At 46.5% G+C, this 21,689-nt stretch overlaps 2 protein-coding genes and 1 pseudogene across 2 annotated transcripts; 2 read left to right on the top strand and 1 right to left on the bottom strand.

Annotated features, from left to right (window-relative positions):
* Positions 1 to 2,597: 2,597 nt before the first annotated feature.
* LOC125535210 (dihydrolipoyllysine-residue succinyltransferase component of 2-oxoglutarate dehydrogenase complex 1, mitochondrial-like) lies at positions 2,598 to 7,474 on the top strand. The gene is made up of 13 exons (XM_048698251.1): positions 2,598 to 2,888; positions 4,431 to 4,488; positions 4,570 to 4,609; positions 4,758 to 4,825; positions 4,919 to 4,993; positions 5,066 to 5,121; positions 5,225 to 5,269; positions 5,377 to 5,643; positions 5,737 to 5,831; positions 6,382 to 6,472; positions 6,550 to 6,660; positions 6,749 to 6,943; positions 7,045 to 7,474. The coding sequence occupies exons 1-13, from the start codon at positions 2,844 to 2,846 to the stop codon at positions 7,234 to 7,236; spliced, it is 1,338 nt and encodes a 445-aa protein (XP_048554208.1). The 5' UTR covers positions 2,598 to 2,843; the 3' UTR covers positions 7,237 to 7,474.
* A 1,691-nt stretch (positions 7,475 to 9,165) lies between these two features.
* Positions 9,166 to 16,148, bottom strand: LOC125535209. The gene is made up of 2 exons (XM_048698250.1): positions 15,985 to 16,148; positions 9,166 to 11,982 (listed from the first exon to the last, which is right to left on the bottom strand). Exon 2 carries the CDS (start codon positions 10,952 to 10,954, stop codon positions 9,452 to 9,454), a length of 1,503 nt encoding a protein of 500 aa, XP_048554207.1. The 5' UTR covers positions 10,955 to 11,982; positions 15,985 to 16,148; the 3' UTR covers positions 9,166 to 9,451.
* LOC125535208 lies at positions 11,989 to 14,993 on the top strand (annotated as a pseudogene).
* Positions 16,149 to 21,689: the final 5,541 nt, after the last annotated feature.

The following is a 21,689-nucleotide window of genomic DNA, read 5'->3' as shown; positions in this document are numbered from 1 at the left end:
CACACTGATGCGAGGACGCCGCCATGGTCCACGACCCTCCCGTCCATCTTCAGGGTAACACTCCCTCCCTCCCTGTGCGCATCGACCGATGGATCTTTGTTGTTGCTACTGAAATCCTCATGTGGGTTTACTAATTTCTGTAGGATGTTGCTAGTTTATTGCACTATGTGATTCGTCTGGTGCCTTTGATTAATTTCGTATAGCATTGAAACTAGTTAGAATCTGCTTATAGGGTAAGGAACGAGAGAGCACCAGGTTTCAGATCTGTGAACTTTTTTGTGGTTTCAGACTTGTGATTTTTCATGGCAAAATTGACAAAAAAATTCATGGCAATTTTGTATATGCATTAGCCATTGCAAGTTTTATCTCTGTCCTTGTTCGTAAACAATGGCATTTTGCCACATATGACTTTTTCATGTGATTTGCCATGGCACATTCTTTATCTAAAAACATGGCAAACTTGCCATGGCAACTTATCCATGTTCGAAAACATCGCAAATTTATAGATATTCCAAAAACATGGCAACTTAGTATGTTCAACAACATGGCAAACTTCCCATGGCAACTTTTGCCATGTTCGAAAATGTGTCAAAGTTGTAGATGTTGAAAAAACATTTCAACTTAATATGTTCAACGACATGGTAAACTTGTCATGGCAACTTTTGCCATGTTCGAAAACATGTCAAAGTTGTAAATGTTCAAAAAACATGGCAACTTAGTATGTTCAACAACACGGCAAACTTGCCATGGCAACTTTTGTCATGTTCGAAAACATGTCAAAGTTGTAGAGGTTGGCAAGTTTGCCGTGTTCGGAAACATGGCAAAGTTTGTAGATGTTCGAAAACATGGCAAAGTTGTAGATGTTAAAAAAACATGGCAACTTAATATGTTCAACAACACGGCAAACTTGCCATGGCAACTTTGCCATGTTCGAAAACATCACATGTTTATAGATATTTAAAAAACATGGCAACATACTATGTTCAACGACATGGTAAACTTGCCATGACAACTTTTGCCATGTTCGAAAACATGTCAAAGTTGTAGATGGTTCAAAAAACATGGCAACTTAGTATGTTCAACAACACGGCAAACTTGCCATGGCAACTTTTGCCATGTTCCAAAACATGTCAAAGTTGTAGATGTTGGCAAGTATGCCGTGTTCGAAAACATGGCAAAGTTGTAGATGTTAAAAAAACATGGCAACTTAATATGTTCAACAACACGGCAAACTTGCCATGGCAAGTTTGCCGTGTTCAAAAACATCACATGTGTATATATATTAAAAAAACATGGCAACATACTATGTTCAACAACGTGGTAAACTTGCCATGGCAACTTTTGCCATGTTTGAAAATGTGTCAAAGTTGTAGATGTTCAAAAAACATTTTCAACTTAATATGTTCAAAAAACATGGCAAAGTGGTAGATGTTCAAAAACATGGCAACTTATTATGTTAAAAAACATTCAAATCTTGCCATGTCAAACTTAACGGGCACGGCAATTGTTGTTCACGGGGCACGGCAAAAATATTTAATTTCACAAACCAAAAGTGGGATTTTTCTACATTTTCTTTTGGAATGGGAACTTTTTACTTTTTTGTGACATGTCATTTTTTACTAATTTTTTTGAAATGGCAAATTTATTATATAGGGCATGGCAATTTTAATTTTAATATGATGGAAAATTTTACATTTTTCTAGAACATGATTTTTTTAAATATATAGCATGGCAAATATACTTATGTAGCCATGGAAATTTTTACTTTATTCCCATGCCAAAATTACTCTATTTTTGCCATGGCAAATTTTAATCCATTTTTGCATGGCAAAATTTACTACAGTTTTTTCCATGGCAATTTTTACTCTATTTTTGCCATGAAAAATACCATGGCATTTTTAACTTATGAATTTGCCATGGCAATATAATCTTTGTTTGTATGATGGGAGTTTCCATGTCTTGTTTTCTTCTGGGTCATAATTTTTTTTTTCACCAACGGCATTTTTCTGCTTTTTATAGGGGCTGGTATTTTATTTTTCATATCATAGTGAAAACTGGGCTTTTTTTGGTTACTGGGCTCTTTTTTGGTTTGAAAGGAAACGGCCTGTGTGGCGATCTGGAGGCTGTTCGAGCGCTGGGGAGATCGTACGGAACGAAAATTGTTTGGTCGTTGCAACTCCAGACCAGACGTGCGGGTAGACTCCTCCCCTGGCACACGTGAAAATCGTTCGGTCGTTGCCCCTCCAGACCGGACGTGCGAGCAGCCTCCTCCCCTGCCATACGTGTGGCAGTTATCGACGTCCAAAAATAATGACCGCAACCCAAGCGGCCGGCTTGGTAAGCTACCGATAAGAAAATTGCAAGCAAAGAAATAATAATTGCTAGATATCATGACTTCTAAAAGACCTCTACCCTCACTATATACTGTAAAAAATTTGGAAAATAAATGGAATGTTACTGATTTGCATGTTTGCGAGAAAAAAAAGTAGTGACACGAAAAAGGGGAAACAAATGTGGGCCGAACCGAGGATGGGAATTTTGGAAGCACCGACATGTCCATTCGTGGGTCAGACCGGAAGGAGCACCCCCCGCGGCCACCGACGGGTGGGGCCGGCAGAAGCGTCTCCCATTTCCCTTTCTCATTTTCCAGATCTCATTATTGCACCTTCCACCCTTCCTTCCTGCGCCTGCGCCCGGTCCGCAAGTCAGACTCAGACAGAGAGGCCGAACGAATCGAGGAGGAGGAGGAGGACCAAATCCCTCATTCTCTCCCGGCCAGCCAGCCAGCCTTTCTTCTCCCGCACGACAGCCCTCCCGACGCCGCCGCCGCCGCCGCCGGCGAAATGGCGTCCCGCATCGCCTCCCGCCTCCTCCGACGCTCCAGCCCCGTAAGTCCCCATCCTCTCGCTCGTCCTTGCGCGCCCGCACTAATAGGCTACGATCGATTCGCCGCGGCGGCCCGTGCGATTTTGCGATTCCGAGGGGGTGAGAGGATTTAGGGTTCGCGTGGGTGGTTCCGTGCCTTGATGCGACCGGCCCGATTCGTTTGGTGTGTTCTCGCAGGCCTGTTTCCTCGCGTGATTGGGGATCTCTGATTCCTGATTGGGTTGGGGAGGGGATTAATTGCTGCATCCTGTAAGGTTGGGATGACGGGCGCTCAGCGAGGTCTGTGGGACGCGCCTCGCTCGGCGTGATTCGGTGGCTCTGCGTGCGCAGATTAGGGTTCCGGTTTGCGCTCTTGCTGTTTCCCCCCGTTTTTGTGCTTGCGTGGAACGGTCAACCTAGAACCGGCTGCACAGACAGTCCTGAAACATCTGCGGTAGATCGTTCTTTTTGTCCAGCTCGTGGCAGCAGATAGGAAACCTTTTGTGTTTTGTCAGGGCGCGCACAATTGACAGTCACTGGACATGTCTGGATTGGCTGATGGTTATATAATATTGTTCATGGTTATTATGTTGCGTTTTTCGTGGCGTAACCTACCTGTTAAGTGCAATCTGTTGTGATACAATGTGACCTGTCCTTGTCCCGTTTTATGTGCTGGATTGGCTGCTGGTTAGATAGTACATCTTCATGCTTATGTTTGCAATTTTCACACCCTACCCTGCCTGTCAAGTGCAATCTGCTGCCATAAACCGTGGCTTGTCACTATCCCATTTCATGTTGTGCTAATAACTAGGGCATTTTGGCGTGCATTTGACAAGACCTAGGATCTAACTTGTAATGTTCATATTGGCACCAATCCTGACTGCCACTATTGGTCTCATTGGTTTACTACTTTGTTTTATCTTAATTTGATCAATTGTAGCAATACGTCATATGTCAGATGCTATACTTCATACACCATATCTTTGCAGAGTATGCAAGCACCTTGCTGTTTCCCCCTATTTCTGTGCTTGTGTGGAACGGAGAATCTAGAATAGGTTGCACATGCTTGAATATCTGGGGTAGGATTGTTTGCTTTGTCTAGTTCTTGCCAGTAGTTAGGAATTCATTTGCTTCTCATCAGGGCATGTAATTAACAAACGCTGGATATGTCTGATTGGCTGCTAGTAGTTACATAGTATATGATTTATGCTTATGTTGCATTTTTTCATACCCTACACTATTTGTTAAATGCATTCTGTTGTCATAAAGTTTGATTTCTCCCTGCCCCATTCCATGTTGTGCTAATTACTAGGGCATTTTGGTGTGCATTTGGCAAGATCTAGGCTCTAAGTTATAATGTTCATATTGGTGGTAATCCTGCTTGCCGCTGTTGGTCTCATTGGTTCACTGCTTTACTTTATCTTCATTTGATCATTTGTAGCAACTAGAAATACAGCAGATACAAGACATTATACTTAATGCAACATGTCTTCACAGAGTATACGAGTACATGGATTATTTTCTTATGTTATCTTCTTGTGCTCACTGTTTCCATTTACTTGCAGACATTAGGCCTCCTGAGGAGCTACACACATGTCAGAAACTACAGCAGTCAACTTTCAGGTTATTAGCTGAACAATTGCTATTTGGATTTTGATCACTGGTTCACTATGGATGACTCTAATACCTTTGTGCTCTCTGCAGGTCTTATTCCAGTTGGTCCCCAAAGCTCAAAGCTGACAAGGTAGGTGGTAAACTTTTGTACTTGGTTGTATTCTGTAGAGGCGTTTTTGACAACTTCGTTGTTTATTATCATCATCGTAGATGTTAGATATTTTGTCCTGTTCATACAATGAGCTAGTTACTAATGGCCGTTTCTTTTAAATTTCTAGAAGGAACAATTACTTCCCAAATGCCTCTCCTTACCAACTCTGGAGTAGGTCATTCGCATCAGACAATGGTAATGGCAGCTGTTTTCTTTTTTGGGTTATGTCCAATACTGTTAAATTGCTCCTGAAAATGTGCTAATTGATTCATGTTGTTCCTTCTGTAGGAGACAAGTTTGAAGCTGTTGTACCTTTCATGGGTGAATCTGTAACTGATGGAACTCTTGCTAACTTCTTAAAGAGTATGCTCTCTCTCCCACCCCCTCTCTTTCTGTGAGAGTGAAGGCCCTTCTATTAACCCTTCTTCAATACAGAACCTGGCGATAGAGTTGAGGCTGACGAGGCCATAGCCCAGATTGAAACTGATAAGGTTTAGTGCCTCTCTTAATCATTTTGCATTGTACTCTGAATATGTGTCAAATAGAGTGCCTATGATTTTTAATATAAAACATATCTTTTCCTTTGTATTCCAGGTCACCATAGATGTCTCTAGTCCTGAAGCTGGTGTTATTGAAAAGGTGGATAATTTTTCTCTTTTTAGCTTCCACTTGTGCTTCTTATCATGGTCTGCCTCTACCTGAGCTGTAGCATAATTGCTAATTTTCTTAATGCCATTGCTCCGCAGTTTATTGCTAGTGAAGGTGATACTGTTACTCCAGGCACCATAGTTGCTATCGTATCAAAGTCTGCAGCACCTGCTGAAACACATGTTGCCCCATCTGAGGAGGCGCCCCAAAAAGAATCACCTCAAGTAAAAGCAGAAGAGAAATCACCAAAAGCAGAAGAGAAACCAACAAAAGTAGAACCTCCCAAGAAGCAGGCACCAAAGCCAACTCCTTCAAAAACCTCCCCTACAGAACCACAGCTCCCTCCAAAAGAGCGAGAGCGACGGGTAAGGCTAATCTGCAATGACTTAAAGTTGTAAAGTTGCATGGAATCAGTTTTAACTGGATTTGTCTGTAATCTTTTACAATGGTAACTGCAGGTGCCAATGCCCAGGCTTAGGAAACGCATTGCCAACCGTTTGAAGGATTCCCAGAACACATTTGCAATGCTGACCACATTCAATGAAGTTGACATGTAAGTGTTTGATCTTTTTTTTCCTTATTTAACATTAGTTCATGTGGTGCTGACCAAATTTAGTGGAGTTGATATGTAAGCATGTTGGTAATCTCTTTTCTTATTATAACATTTGTTCATGTGGTGTGCTATCGTGTTAGATTTCACTTTTATCTTATCTTATGTTGTTACTCTTGTGGTATGAATGCTTCACTGTACAATTGTTGAACATGGGGAGATGGTGACATCTGGTACCCATCTAGCATATCGTGAGGAATTTAACTACACCATTTTAGGGTGCATGTCACTATATTACCGGTTGCCATCCACTAGCAATATAATGACTTGTATAAGAGTGGTCACAGAAATGTCTGCTTGTATTCCTGATCAAAACAATAATACTATTTTCTTGTAGTTAATAATGGGTATCAATATGTGATTCAGCATATGCTCATCCTTTCGTACATAAGAACTTAATCAATCATATTTTTTCCACCATCAACTGTTATTACAATAACTCGCATGTGTAGATATTATTTATCACTTGTTTAATATTGATATTATGATGCAGGACCAATTTGATGAAGCTGCGGTCTGACTACAAGGATGAATTTGTCAAGAAGCATGGTGTCAAACTGGGTCTGATGTCTTGCTTTGTCAAGGTAATGTCCAATGTCATGCATCGCCTAACTATTGCTGATTTTATTCAATTATGCTGATTCTGTTCGGCTTTTCGCAGGCTGCTGTTTCTGGACTGCAGAACCAGCCGATCGTGAATGCTGTCATTGACGGCGATGACATCATATACAGAGACTATGTCGACGTTAGTGTTGCTGTTGGCACTTCCAAGGTACTAGAATAACGTATAATTGCCAGCATGCTGCATTCCTTGGTTTTAGGGCTATTATCTCACTGGCAATGCAAATATCATATTTCAGGGTCTTGTGGTGCCGGTTATCCGAGATGCTGATTCAATGAACTTTGCTGACATCGAGAAAGGGATAAACAACCTTGCAAAGAAGGCTACTGAGGGGGCGCTGTCAATTGACGAGATGGCGGGAGGAACATTCACCATCTCCAACGGCGGTGTCTATGGAAGTCTTATTAGCACGCCTATCATCAACCCCCCGCAGGTATGACTGCTTTTCTTTTCTGGTGCTCAGCTGAATCTCTTGAAACAGCATTGCATATCTGATTGATACTTATCTGAATCACGATGCCATGTCTATTGCAGTCAGCGATTCTTGGAATGCACTCCATCGTGCAACGCCCCGTGGTTGTGGACGGCAGCATCCTTGCCAGGCCCATGATGTACCTCGCGCTGACCTACGACCACAGGCTGATCGATGGCAGAGAAGCCGTCTACTTCCTGCGCCGCATCAAGGACGTCGTCGAGGACCCCCGGAGGCTGCTCCTTGACATATAAACTCCATGCGCCCGATCTCCTTTGCTGCCAAGTGCCTCGTGCTTGTCTGGAAAATAATACCGTGCAAATTTTTGACTGATACAAAGAGTTGCGTCCTGAGAAGGATGAAGATTTGAGTTGAGGATATGATAACGCGTTTGTCCCGTTTCCGTTCAGAGCTTCGGGGTGTAGTTCCCTAAACGAAATTTGCTTTAATTTTCAATGCAAGAGCAATAGATATATGGTGCCCTTTTGGTAATTATTTTTCTGCAATGCGTTATGCTCTCTGCATCTGTTTGATGGTGTTCTAGTTCCCATGTGAGATGAATAACCAGTACGGTTTTGCTTAGACAGTAGAGGTCTCTCGGTAAAACCACTAGGATTGGTGTACCCGCTTCCCAGATGTGTAGTTTCGGTAGATGTAAACAAGGCCCTGATGCAATCGGAGCCTTGGGTACAATAAACAAATTGAAGTTCATCGGTCCAGTCGGTTTTGTAAGACAGAGTACAATAAACGATCGATGCAGACGGAAACTTGCAGCTTTTGTAAGACCACCAGGGCTCAGTTTTTTTGGCCGATTCTTTCAGAATCTTGAGAATCAGGCTTCCTCAAAATCAGCCGAAGCTGGGTGGAGGGTCGAAGCTGGATGGAGGGTCGATTCTCAAGATTCTGGGAGAATCGACCGAAAGAACTGGGCCTAGCAATCTGCACTGTAGACCCAGTCGGTTTTTCTATTCTGCACAGCTTCACTGTAGACTGGTCAATCGTGTCTTACACTTGCAATAATTCTTAATTCATGACTGCGAGGCCTGGCTATATTAATGCTCATCACACAGTAGTACACTACCAGTGTCTATCTTCATGAACCGTTTTACTAAACTGGCAGGGTCAAGGATGCCCACATTTTAGGATAGACGGGTCCAGCAACATTATCTGCATCCAGTGGTCTCACCTCTTTTAAGACCGTTTCTTAATTTGAGCAGTGCATTAGGGCGCCCAGCTCAACAATTCTGGCCGTACTGCTTGTACTAGGCACCAATTACACCCATCAACGCTACACGTACGCAGGGTGTGCACCGAGTAAAAAAGTTATCTCACTCTTTGCCGTATTTTGGGTGCGCCTGAACTTCTTCTTTTCCTCTCCGAAAGTTGCTACTAAGAAACTAGGGAAAAGATGTCAAAAGAAAAAAAAAACTAGGATTCTCAAAGTATCGGCAATCCTGTATACTACTACTCACAATATAGGAGCGTGTCACAAAATTTTAAGTTGCGTTGTTAATTCGGCCCATTGTAGGTGTCTTTTTTTACCCCTTCTGTTTTCTCGAGCTGTCCAGAATTATAGATGCCAATTTCATGATATTCTCCTGAACTTTTCTCTGTCTTTATAAACGAAGGCTCGCTGTTTTTTCAGAGGACAGGGGGAGGCTTGTCAGTTCGCTGCAAACCCATTCCGTTTTTCTTCCATGGCACTCAGGGTTCAGAGCTTTCCAGGAACCAAGTTCAATTCTGATCTCTACTTTTTGTATCGCACCTGGATACCTGGTCAATGCAACCCGATAAACAGTATGTATTGCTTACCGAGAGAACCTGATACGCATGCGATCTGTGGCCTAAATGGATGTAATGGCAGTGCAGTCTGTCAAACAAATTTTCGGCCCAACAGTTTTTACCTGTCCAAGTCCAATGTACACAACGAAGACTCGAAATGGTCAACAGATTCAGGACCAGCTTGAGAGTCTCGGATCAGAAAAGCTCGAGTCACACGGCTCCATATCCCATGAAATGCACAAGAGAAATCAAACTGTATGCCGAGAAGGTTTCGGGTTTCGGACACCGGTGAAAACATGACCCTGTGGTTTGCTTTGCTTGCAAATGTCAAGCTTCTTTTTTTTTTTCGAAACGGAGGCAAAAGATTTGCCTCATCGATTAATTAAGCAGAAGAGAATTGCTCAGTTAATTAACGGAAAACTAGGCGAAAACCGATACAGACCAACCATAGGTGGACTACTCACAGAGTGACCATCATACCCAACACCTAACGTCCACCAACCCGCACACTGCTACAACACGAAGACACCCCAACGAGAATAACTCGGCCGAAGACCACGAGCACCACCAAATCCATGAAGACAAGCCAGACCATAAGGACAACCCAAGAAACTGGTAACCATCCATACCAAATCCATGAAGACAAGCCAGACCATAAGGACAACCCAAGAAACTGGTAACCATCCATCAAGCAGCTGCGGACGCCTTTCCTGTGGCGTCACTCTTCTTGCCTTTGCTTCTGAGAGCCTTCTCCACAATCGCCTTGCCAGATCCAGGGCTCACCCTCTCCAAACGTTTGAACAAACTGTGAAGTTCTATCTCGAAGAGAATCTCATTGAACTTGTCACGCACAGAAACCTGTTGAACGGTCACATGCGAGTGGGTGACTGCAACATCGGAACCTCCATGCTCCACAGAGGCGAGCGACTGGTTGGGCTCCGTAAGATCAGGCGCCAACGCACCAACCGCCTCAGCATCACCAGTCACAGGTGCCATTGGCACGATGGACTCAGGCGTCTCCAGTTGCTCACATGATAGAGCCTCAGAGTTAGGTGCCAACACACCTATCTCATCAACCTCGCCACTCAAAGACGCCACATGCATAATGGCCATAGATGAGGCATTGACAGAACCAACCAAGTCTCCACAACCCGGAATGGCGGGCGGCTGACAGGACTCTGACGGTGGTAGTGAAGGTGGCATGGCCACCACCAAGGACTCCAATGCGCTCAACTCCATCGGTAACACCATAGATGATTCCCCACAAAGCTCCTGCAACTCAGGCATAATCTGCAGAATTGGAGCTACGACCTCCGTGATAACCGCACTCTGAACAAGCGGCGTCACATGCAGAGCACGAGGAGAAAAATCTCCAAAGCAACATTCAGCATCCTCATCAAAGGAACCAACCTGGAGCTCAGGCAGCAAAGGCACAACCGACGCAACCTCAAACTTGGCTAGAGCATCGCGAAGCTCAGTGCGGAGCAGCTCAACCTCCTGAAGGAGCTCCGTGCGCAGCAGGGCAAGCTGCGACTCCAAAGCAGAGACCAAAGAGGTGCAAACATTGGAATCCTTGCAACATCCAGATTGAGACCTTGGCGGCATCGACACACACAGCGACGAGTGGCCCACAACCTCAGCCCAACTCCTGGCCAGCGAAGGACAAGGCTGGACGGACAGGGAGCGGCTCCGCTGACGAGGAGCACAAGTGACCGGAGAGTCACCGCGAGCGACCGGAGAGCGATCACAAGCAACTGGAGAGCGAGCACGACAGAACCTCTCCCGATGACCAGGGCGACGACAGCGAATGCATCTGAATGGCTCACGGCATGCACTGACTTGGTGGCCACACTCGAGGCAACGAAAGCACCTTCCTCGAGCCCAACGCTTGAAAGCGAGGCTACGCTCGAGACCTTCCCTCGACGGCTCAGGGGGAGCGCGTCGGCCGGAACGTCGCCCCCGACCCACATGCACCCAGCCTGCCCCGTCTACAACAGCGGCGGTGGCAGCAGAGAGGTCGTTGCATGCCGACACTGAAGATGGACCAAGCATAGGAGAGCCCAACTTCTTGGGTGCCTCTGCCAGAGCATTGGGAACTCCCTGCTCTCCTGCCGCCTCATCTGTCACAAGCGCCGGCACAACCGGCGTCGAAGGCAGCAACAACGTCTGAGGAGCCAGCCCCCCATCCATCAGGGCAGGGGCACGCAGCTGCCCGTAGGAGGGGCGCAGCAGAGCTTCTGTTTTCAGATCCGTCTGAACACGGGCCGACGATGGGGGCGGCAGCAGCAAGCCGGCGGAGGAACCGCGGCCAGGGCAGCAAGGGCGGCAGCCGGTGGTGCCGGAGTGGCCGCCGTCGGTGCCACAGCAGCAGTCGAGGTTGACGGCGTGGCGCTGGCAGGAGCAGCGTCACCAGAGGCCGGGGACGGAAGACACCCAAGCCCTCCATCCAGCAGGCCAGGGGCACGATCTGGAGCAGCATGCGCGACGTCTAGGGCGGACAACGCGGCGACGCCGGCCGATCAGGGGCTCAGCAGGGAGCGCAAGCCGGATTGCGCCGTCAGAGATGCTGCCACATCCGGCCTCGACGGGAGTCCGGCGCGGGACAGACGGCCACCAGCTGCCGGGGCGGCCCTGCGGGCGGCAAGTGCAGCCGTGGCCAGCGCGGCGGCAGCAGCCGAGGCGGCCGACGGAGCCGGAGACGACGACGCAGATGCGAGGGCCATGGGCAGCTCAGCGAGAGCCTGGAGGGGAGAAGGAGTGCAGCTGAGAGAGGACGCAGAGAGCATCCCGGATCTGGTCTCGCCGGCTGGAATGGTGGCCGGAGGAAAGAGATCAATGGGGCGCCGTCGGCGGCGGGCGCGGGGTCGCAGGAGCCATTGGCATGGGAGCAATGATTAATATACAAAACAAATGTCAAGCTTCTGGATACATAGCTACTGTCGCTTAGCAATGAGAAATCGACTGGGGCCATAATGCATTGCAAAGTGATGGATAATTCTTCCATTCACAACACAAATTTACTTACACCCATTCACATCACTGTACTGATACACTGCTTCACATAGCTACGCCGAGTCAGTTCGCTCAACAAGATTAAAAGCTTCATATTTGAGGTCGAAAGAGCTTCAGATTCCAGGTTCAGTCCCCGCTCTGCGTGAGGGAACTCCTTGCCGGGCAAAAAATCGATCTGACTCAAGTCCACAATGACAGCTTCAAAACTGCAATTAAAAAACCAAGACAATCAACTTTCAACAAAATTTGACTCGCATCTCAGCGCAGATGGTGGTGGCGGCCGATGGAAGCGCCACATCTCTGGACATCAAGAGCGGGGGGCAGCCAGAGACAGAACGCAGCCAGAGATGTATACAAGGACTGACAGTGGACGAGTTGTATATATGGTGTATAAGAGAAGGTTAAGGAGTTGAACCTTGGCTTCAGTTTACTAAAGCGGGGCTCATGCCTCTTTTGTACAAAAATAAAATAAAAATTAGGGAGCAAAAAAAAAAACAAACATGCGATTGGTGATGAGCCAGATACTTGACTAGTCAACTTATTCGGCGCCCAGATCCCAAGGGCACATCATATCCTACCGGATGTTGTCTTGGACCTACCTATATCTTGATGATTATGTTTATTTTCCTTTGATTGATCATGCGTTAAAGTCTTCTTCCCTTCAGGAAAAAGGCAGTTATTTCTGTGTTCATGACCAAAAAAATGTTCTCCGGAAACGAAGTAAAATATGTTGAATTTGGTGCAGTGAAACAAAAAAGAAGAAGTGCAGCTTGAATCATTCCAGAACGTAATGATTTACACCTTGTGCTGTAGCGGAGAAGTTGGTCAATAATGTACAATGTCCCTCTTGATTTGTTGGATTGGATGTGTAGATTATGGTTGTGTAGCAATCAACTGGCCTCACTTTTCTCCAATAGGACCCAGCATCACATTGACCAAAAATCAAACTTGGTTAGACGCTGGGACTACTTGTTCTTTGGCATTTGCTTCAGTTATTCATAACCTATCCCAGAGAGAAAGGTTCCTTGCTGGTTCAACCATGCTGCCTCACTTCCTACTACTCTGCCTCCTCTTCCTCATCCCAACCTCCGCCTCCTACACCAATGATGGCTTCACCTACGACGGTTTCTCTAATGGCACTCTCCGGCTTGATGGTGTAGCTTCAATCGCAAGCAGAGCTCTCATGCTAACCGATGGTGTTGCCCAGAGTGTAGGACACGCTTTCTTCGGAGGCCGGTTTGACTCTATTTCCTCATTCTCAACAACCTTCGTGTTCGTCATCACTCCTTCCGACTCTGATTTAAGCGGGCATGGGCTTGCCTTTATGATTTCCACCACGACGCACTCTTCATTGGCCCTCCCGTCTCAATACATGGGCATCTTCAACCCTGAAAACATCAGTAATGGCAGGGATCACCTCTTTGCTGTTGAGCTTGATACCATTGAAAATCATGAATTCGGGGATATTAATGATAACCATGTTGGAATCGACGTAAACACCTTGGTGTCTATCGATTCCTAACCTGCTGGATACTACACCCCAGATGGCAATTTCTCTGATTTGCTACTTATTAGTGAAAAGCCGATGCAAGTATGGGTGGATTATGATGACAGTTCACACCAAGTGAATGTCAGTTTAGCACCTTACTTAGAGCAGAAGCCTCAGCGCCCACTGCTATCCAGCACTGTCAATCTTACATCTGTTTTGCAAATACCAGTATATGTTGGCTTTGCCTCTGCAACCGGCACCGTAATGTCCATACACCGCATTATCGGCTGGAGTTTCAATCCAAATGGGGAGGCTAAACCACTTAACTACTCAGCATTGTCTGAAGTTATACAAGATGTTCGACGCGATGCTCAAAGTCACTCCCATATCCCTAAGGGTGTTCTTATACCAGTTGTTATTACATCAGTGTTCATCATAGCTGTTGTTATTGTTGCTCTTTATGTTTATATGAAGAAAGCAAGGAAAAGTGGCAAGTGGGAAATTGATTGTGGGTCATCATCCTTCAGGTATAAAGATCTTGCCGCTGCAACCAATGGTTTCAATGACAGGATGCTTCTTGGGAAAGGGGGATTTGGAAAGGTGTACAAAGGGCTGCTACAAACCTCGAAGCAAAATGTTGCCATCAAGCGGGTTTCACCAGAGTCAAAGTAGGGGATGAAGGAGTTCATAGCTGAGATAACCATCCTAGGCCATCTCCGGCATCGCAACCTTGTGCAGTTGCTCGGTTATTCTCGCCACAAGAGCGAGCTCCTTCTGGTTTACGATTACATGCCAAATGGTAGTCTTGACAGAGTTCTGCACGGTCAACACAAGCAGACTGTAGACTGGGTTCAGAGATTCAACGTTATAAAAGGCATTGCATCTGGTCTTTGCTACCTCCATGAGGAATGGGAGAAGGTGGTCATCCATCGAGACATCAAAGCGAGCAACGTGCTCCTCGACAATGAAATGAATGGTAGACTGGGTGATTTTGGTCTGGCAAGATTACACAACCATGGTACAGACACCCACACCACGCATTTGGATGGCACCTGGGGGTACATTGCTCCCGAGCTGGCCAGGTTAGGAAGGGCAACCAAGGCAACTGATGTCTTTGCATTTGGTGTCTTCATGTTGGAGGTTGCTTGTGGGAGGCGTCCAATACAAGTGAATGATTCTGCAGGTGACCCAGTGCTGCTCACAGACTGGGTGGTCGATGCATGGGAGAGCGGTTCGATCCTCAGAACGGTAGACCCAAAATTAGAAGATTATGTCAGGGAGGAAGCAGAGTTAGTGCTAAAGCTTGGCTTGCTCTGCTCACACCCGGTACAAAGTGCTAGGCCATGCATGCGCCTAGTGATGCAATACCTTGTAAAGGATGTGCTACTCCCGGATTTCCAATCAAGTTTTTTGAGCCTTACTAGCAGGGATGAAGAATTTGGGCAGTATATCCTGTCATGCCCATCTGTGGAGGCAACCATAACAGGACTTTCTGGAGGAAGATGATACATATTTAGTTATACAGTTGCTTGTAATAATCTATGTTTATAGATATACTCTGTTGTATAATTCTTCACATAAGGTTTACAGTATAGTGTTTACAGTATAGTGTTGTATGAAACAGATAAAGGTTTCTTTTGTGGATGCTTCTCATTTGATATCCTTTTGTGGATGCAGCTATGTATTGTACTTTTGTGATTATCCTTTTGCGATTGCAGTTATTTGTTAAACTTCTGCCCCGTGGTGCAGCCCCCTAAACTATTTGCTTTAATTTTCAGTGCAGGATCAATAGATATGATGCCTTTTGGGTTAAAGGTTCTTGCATGAATAAAGCAATCTGCCATCTGTGTCCTCTATTTGATGGTTTGTAGTTGTACTACAAGGTTTTAGTACCCATCTGGGATAAACTAGTATGGTTTTGCTAATGAAACCACTACGATGGGTGTACCCCCGGTTAGATAAGGATATAAATTATCCTCCCTGTCATACTACCTATGTTATTTGTACTAGTTTCTCTAGGTTTAAACAACAAAGCTTTAATGCAATCAGATGGACAACTAAGAAATGATGTTCAGATGGAAACTTATACTAACTTGTGCAAGACTGTACCCCAATTTTACCGCAGGGCCGAGTCAGTTTTTCTTTTCTGCACTGTAGGCTGGTGAATCACGTCTTGTAAGAATTCTTAAATCCTCACTCCAAGACCTAATTAAGAGTTAAGACCGTTTAATTTGCACAGGCCACCCGGGGTCCAGCTATCTGTGATCAGTGGGTTGCTTGCATTCTAGTTACTGACACTGCAAGCCCTGAAACCGCGCATCATCGACTCGGCCTGTGACACTGCAAGCAATTGAAAATCTAAGCATTCCCCTATACTTGATTAACACCTCACATTTAGCAGCCAGAACCATACTGAAAATTTACAAAACAAATTTCGAAGGTTAGCATTCAATTTAAGAAAATGATGAAAGTTCAGACAGCTCGAGTCAGCCCAACACCAGATCTGACCAAGTGTCCTAGTTTTTGTGTAACAAGTACTAACTGGAGCACTGGGTAATAGACTGTTCAGTTCTTGCAAGTGCCAACTAATTGTATCTATGTTCCAAGAAAAAGAAACTAACTGCATCTAGTTCCTATTGCTGGCGGGCTAGCTCGCAGCACAAAGGAGGCGAGGAACGAATCCGTACTCCCGGTTTTCCCATTCCAGAGAAATTATTACCTTGGTATGCAGGGGACGGACGGCGTGTCACGACCTAGGGTCGGCCGGGTTTCGACGGCGGCGAGCCGGAGTAGCAGCTGGAGGAGAAAAGGGGATCGGAGACGAGAGAGAGAGATACAGGGCGGAGGAGGATAAGAGCAGAATGAGAGGCTAGAATATTCTCATTTCAAATCTTCATACCCGTCACGGTTTACACACATGCTTATATAATGCACGTCTATTACATGGCCCGTCGGCCTGCTACTCGAGCCCACAGCTCCTGGGCCCAACCGATCGCCTCATTCGAATTTCCTCGCTTCTCCTGCGCGCGCTCCTTGCCTCTGAACCGCACCATCACCGATCGCCTGCTATCCAGTGCTTACAGTACCCGCCCCTGAAGAGCCAGCTTGTCCCTAAGCTGGTGCACTCGGAAATCTGGCCTTGAGTATCTCATAGTCTTCCCAAGTGGCGGATGCAGCAGGTACAGTAGCCCATTTGACAAGAATCTGTAGATGCGCTGCGTTCCCTTTCTTGACCAAGCAACGATCAAGGATTTCTTCAGTAATAATACCTGGTGCTGACAAATCCACTGGTACTGGTAAAGTGGTGAACACAGGGGTGTGATCTGGCACATGACTCTTCAATTGAGAGACATGAAAAACCGGATGCACTTGACTTCCTTGTGGTAGGTCCAATTTCTAAGCTGCAGCCCCAATCTTGTCCAAAATCTTGTACGGTCCAAAATACTTGAGCGCGAGCTTGTGACAGGGCCTGTTGACCACAGTAGATTGAGAATACGGTTGCAGCCTCAGATACACCATCTCCCCTTGCGAGAACACCCTGTCGGAGCGCTTTTGGTCAGCAAAATGTTTGTACTTGCTCTGGGCCCTTGCCAAGTGATCTTTCAGAGCAGCCGTGTGTTCAGTGTGGGTGGCCATCCATGTCTTTACATCCAGATGAGGAGACACTGGGTGCCCAGCTAACTGACCTATGTTAGGAGCATGGCCATACAAAGCTTGATAGGGTGTACACCCCAGAGAGGAATGATATGTAGCATTGTACCAGAACTCAGCCTGAGGTAGCCAGGTTGCCCACTTAGTTGGACAGTCATGCACTGCACACCTCAAATACATCTCCAGACACTGGTTTACTCGTTCAGTCTGCCCATCTGTTTGAGGGTGGTATGTTGTACTCATCTGCAACTCTGTCCCCCATACTCTAAATAGCTCTTTCCAAAATGAACTAGTAAAGATCTTGTCCCTGTCTGACACAATGGACAGTGGCAGTCCATGCAATCTGACAATGTTGTTTAGAAATACCTTGGCAACTGAAGCTGCTGTGAAAGGATGCTTCAGAGGTAAGAAATGACTTACTTTTGTCAATCTATCCACAACCACTAAAATGGCATTGTAACAGATTTGGGTAGCCCCTCAATGAAATCCATACTGATTGCTTGCTAGGGACTGTCAGGAACAGGCAAAGGTTGCAACAGGCCTGGTTTTTTGCATAGCTCATGCTTGGCCTGTTGGCAGATGGCACATTGCTTGACAAAATTTTCCACAGCTACTTTCATCCCTTCCCAACTGAACAGTTGTTTCACTCTATGATATGTTGGAAGGATACCAGAGTGTCCTCCCACAGGACTTGCATGAAAAGCCTGAATTAATTTTGTTTGAAGGCCAGTATTTGCACCTACCCAAATCTTGTGATCCTGCTTCAGTAATCCTTCTTGTAACTGAAAACCTGGACAAGCATCTGGATCCACTGCCAGCTTTTGCAGCATGGAACATGCCACAGGATCAACAACATAAGAGTTTAGAATCTCTTGCACCCATACTGGTTTACTGGTAGACATGTTCTGCACAGTGAACAAATGTGCTACTCTGGACAGAGCATCAGCAACAGTGTTCTCCACTCCTTTTCTGTATTGTATAGAGAACTGCAGTCCTACTAGCTTTGTCATAGCTTTCCTTTGTAGATCTGAGGTCAGGTTCTGATCTCCCAGATGACACAAGCTTTGGTGGTCAGTCTTGATCACAAATAGTGCCCTAGACAAATAAGACCTCCATCTGTCCACTGCCATCATAATTGCCAGAAACTCCTTCTCATAGATGGATTTGTTCTGATTAGCCACTCCTAGAGCTTTACTGTAGAAAGCAACAGGATGTCCTTCCTGGGATAACACAGCACCCACTCCAGTGTCACAAGCATCAGTCTCTACAGTAAATGTTTTGTTATAGTTTGGCAGTGCTAGAACTGGAGTGTTGACCATAGCTTCTTTTAGACGTTGAAAAGCTTGTTGAGATGCTGTGGACCACACAAATGCTTGCTTTTTGAGGATCACAGTGAGAGGCTTGGCCAGCAACCCATAATTTCTCACAAACTTCCTATAATACCCAGTCAGTCCTAGGAATCCTCTTAATTCAGTTACATTAGTGGGTGTAGGCCACTGTACCATTGCTTCAGTCTTTGCAGGATCTGTAGCTACCCCTTTGTCAGAAATGATGTGCCCTAAATACTCCAATGATTGTTGGGCAAACACACATTTAGATTCCTTCACAAACAGTTGATTTTCTTTGAGGATGTCAAACACAGACTGAAGATGTTCCAAATGATCTTCTAATGTCAGACTGAATATCAGGATATCATCCATAAACACTAGCACATACTTTCTATTTGGACCTGCAAATATGAAGTTCATTACACATTGAAATGTCCCTGGTGCAGTAGCTAATCCAAAAGGAACCACTCTGAACTGAAACTGTCCATGGTGTGTCTTGAAAGCCGTCTTATATTCATCTTCTTCCTTCATTCTTATCTGATGGTACCCAGCTCTCAGGTCCAACTTGGAAAACCATTTACTGCCCCCTAACTCATCCAATATCTCATCAATTACAGGCATGGGAAACTTATTTTTGACAGTCACCTCATTCAGCTTTCTGTAATCTATACAGAATCTCCATGTGCCATCTTTCTTTTTAACTAACAGAACTGGAGCAGCAAAAGGGCTCATACTAGGAGTGATCAGGCCAGCATCTAACATTTCCTTGACCTGTCTTTCTATCTCATCCTTCTGTTGTGGTGAATATCTGTACGGTCTGCAATTTACAGGTACTGTCTCAGGTAGCAAGTTGATTGAGTGATCAAAAGCTCTGTGGGGAGGAAGAGACTTCGGCTCCTGGAACACTTCCTTGTTTCTATCTATTATTTGTTGTACAGCAGGAGGTATATCAGTGACAGGTGCCATAACTATGCGATTTAGTAATGCTGTAGCCCACACATCATTGCCCTTCTCCCACTTCAACAGTTGTTCTGTAGAAACTTCCTCTATCTGTTCCTGTTGTTTGGGTAGCACACCTTGTAATTTGATTTCCTGGCCTTCATACTGGAACTGAATCCACTTGTCTGCCCAGTGGCATTTCATTACTCCCCACTGTTCTAACCAGTCCATTCCAAGTATAATATCATGCCCTCCTAATGGCAGTACTTGCATGGAGTTACAGAAACTGTGGCCTTGTATCCACCAAGTGAGTTGAGGTACTACTTGGGTGCAGGTGATAATCTCTCTATTTGCTATCTTCACTGGTCTTGGTCGTTCCAGTTTCTCTGCCGTAACTGAAACCTTGTCCAATAGTGACTGATCCACAAATGTGTGGGTGCTGCCCGAGTCTACTAGGATCAACACCACTTTGTTACCCACCAGTGCTCGAAGCTGTATTGTTCTGGGGTGGGATGCCCCTGACAGAGCTGCATCTGAGATCATAGCACACTCTTCCGTATCTGCTGTAACTAGAGCATCCAACACTGCGTCTGAAATGATCTCATGTGGATCAACTAGCTCTGCCGCCTTAAGTTGAGCTCCCCCTGGCACCGCTTGGTTACACGTGTGTCCTGGCACAAACTTATCTCCACATTTGTAACACAAGCCATTTTCCCGACGGTACTCTTTTAACTGCTTTGCTTTCCACAACTCGCCTGTGGCCAATCCCGAGCGTGTGTCTGATTTGTTGTATGTCGCTCTGGCATAAGTGGGTTTGCTGTTCTTCTGTTGAAGCAGTAAGCCCTCCTGGACTGACGCATACACAGCTGCTATCTGAATCGTATTCGGAATCTGAAACTCGACAGCTGACCTGAGCTCCTCCTTGAGACCCATCACAAAGCGAGCAACCAAAAATGTGTCACTGATCGTGGGCTCATACAGTTTAACTGTGTACACCAACTGCATAAATTGCTGTTTATATTCCTCGACGGTGTCGCTCTGTTTCAGCAGCATCAGTTCCTTCATCTTCTGTCGATACACATCCACATCGAACTCCAACAGTATGGCCTGACAGAATTGCTCCCAAGTGTGGAACTCGCCCGACTGTTTGAAAGCTTGATACCAACGGGCTGCATTATCAGACAAGTACAGAGATGCGGATGTGACCTTGAAACTTTCCAGAATGTGGTACAGCCTGAAAAATGCATCGCACTTGTCGAGGCAAATTCGAACGTCTGTGCCATCAAACTTGGGGAAATCCATTTTCGGCATCCATTGCCGCTTGCTCGTGTTCTCCTCCACCACAGGCAGTTCAGGTTGGAGATGAACAGATGCTACCTCAGGTATTTGGAGCGGGCGCGGTGGTGGGCGGCCCACTGGTTGTGGTCTCGCGCCCAGGATACCATCGGAGACCTCGGACGCAGTTGGGGACGACGTCTCCGGTGCTCCCTGCTGCTTGCTCATCTGCGCCGCATGCGCCTGGCTCTGCTGAACTTGGCTGAGCGTATTGCACGAGAGGTCGACCTTGACTTGGACCTGGTCGAGGCGCGCTGCTTGCTCGGTCAACTTGGCGTCGAGGGCCGCCAGCTGCGCGCTGAGGCCGTCGACGGACGTCAATTTGCTCTGCGCGGCGCGGATTTCCGCGAACTCCTTCAGCATCCTTTCCTGAAACGCCTCCATCTCGTCCGCGATGAAGCGCGACTGCGGATTTCGCTTGAATGTCGTCATGGTCGCCGAATTTCCTCGAGACAGCCCACCTCAGGTCAGGGATTACGCAGATCAAACCCGAGGGTGACCCGCTACCGTCGCCTCGGATTTGCTGGGCACGAGTCGGGAAAAAAATTTCGGGCGATTCGCGGCGGAGCGGAGTGACGGCTCTGATACCAGACTGTCACGACCTAGGGTCGGCCGGGTTTCGACGGCGGCGAGCCGGAGTAGCAGCTGGACGAGAGAGAGAGATACAGGGCGGAGGCGGATAAGAGCAGAATGAGAGGCTAGAATATTCTCATTTCAAATCTTCATACCCGTCACGGTTTACACACATGCTTATATAATGCACGTCTATTACATGACCCATCGGCCTGCTACTCGAGTCCACAGCTCCTTGGCCCAACCGATCGCCTCATTCGAATTTCCTCGCTTCTCCTGCGCGCGCTCCTTGCCTCTGAACCGCATCATCGCCGATCGCCTGCTATCCAGTGCTTACACGGCGGAGCTGGAGAAGGGGGCGCTGGCGGCTGGACGGTGGCGTCGGAGCTAAGGGCCCTGAGGATGGAGAATGGGACGAGGAGACGGGGCGGCGTCGGGCTGGCGGACGGACGGCGGTGGTTGGGGCAGGGGTGCGGGCGCCGGTGCTGATGGTTCAGTCGTCTGGGGATAACGACCAAATGCGCACCCTTGCCCGTGCTAGTGGACCGGCCCATTTTGTCAGTTCTGTAGTATTTTTCTTCTTCTGTGTTAACTCCCA

The sequence above is a fragment of the Triticum urartu genome, chromosome 2 (genome assembly GCF_003073215.2).
Source record: "Triticum urartu cultivar G1812 chromosome 2, Tu2.1, whole genome shotgun sequence".
In the NCBI taxonomy this organism is placed as follows: domain Eukaryota; kingdom Viridiplantae; phylum Streptophyta; class Magnoliopsida; order Poales; family Poaceae; genus Triticum; species Triticum urartu.
The sequence above is the reverse complement of the archived record's forward strand: the minus strand, read 5'-3'. Positions and strand labels throughout refer to the sequence as shown.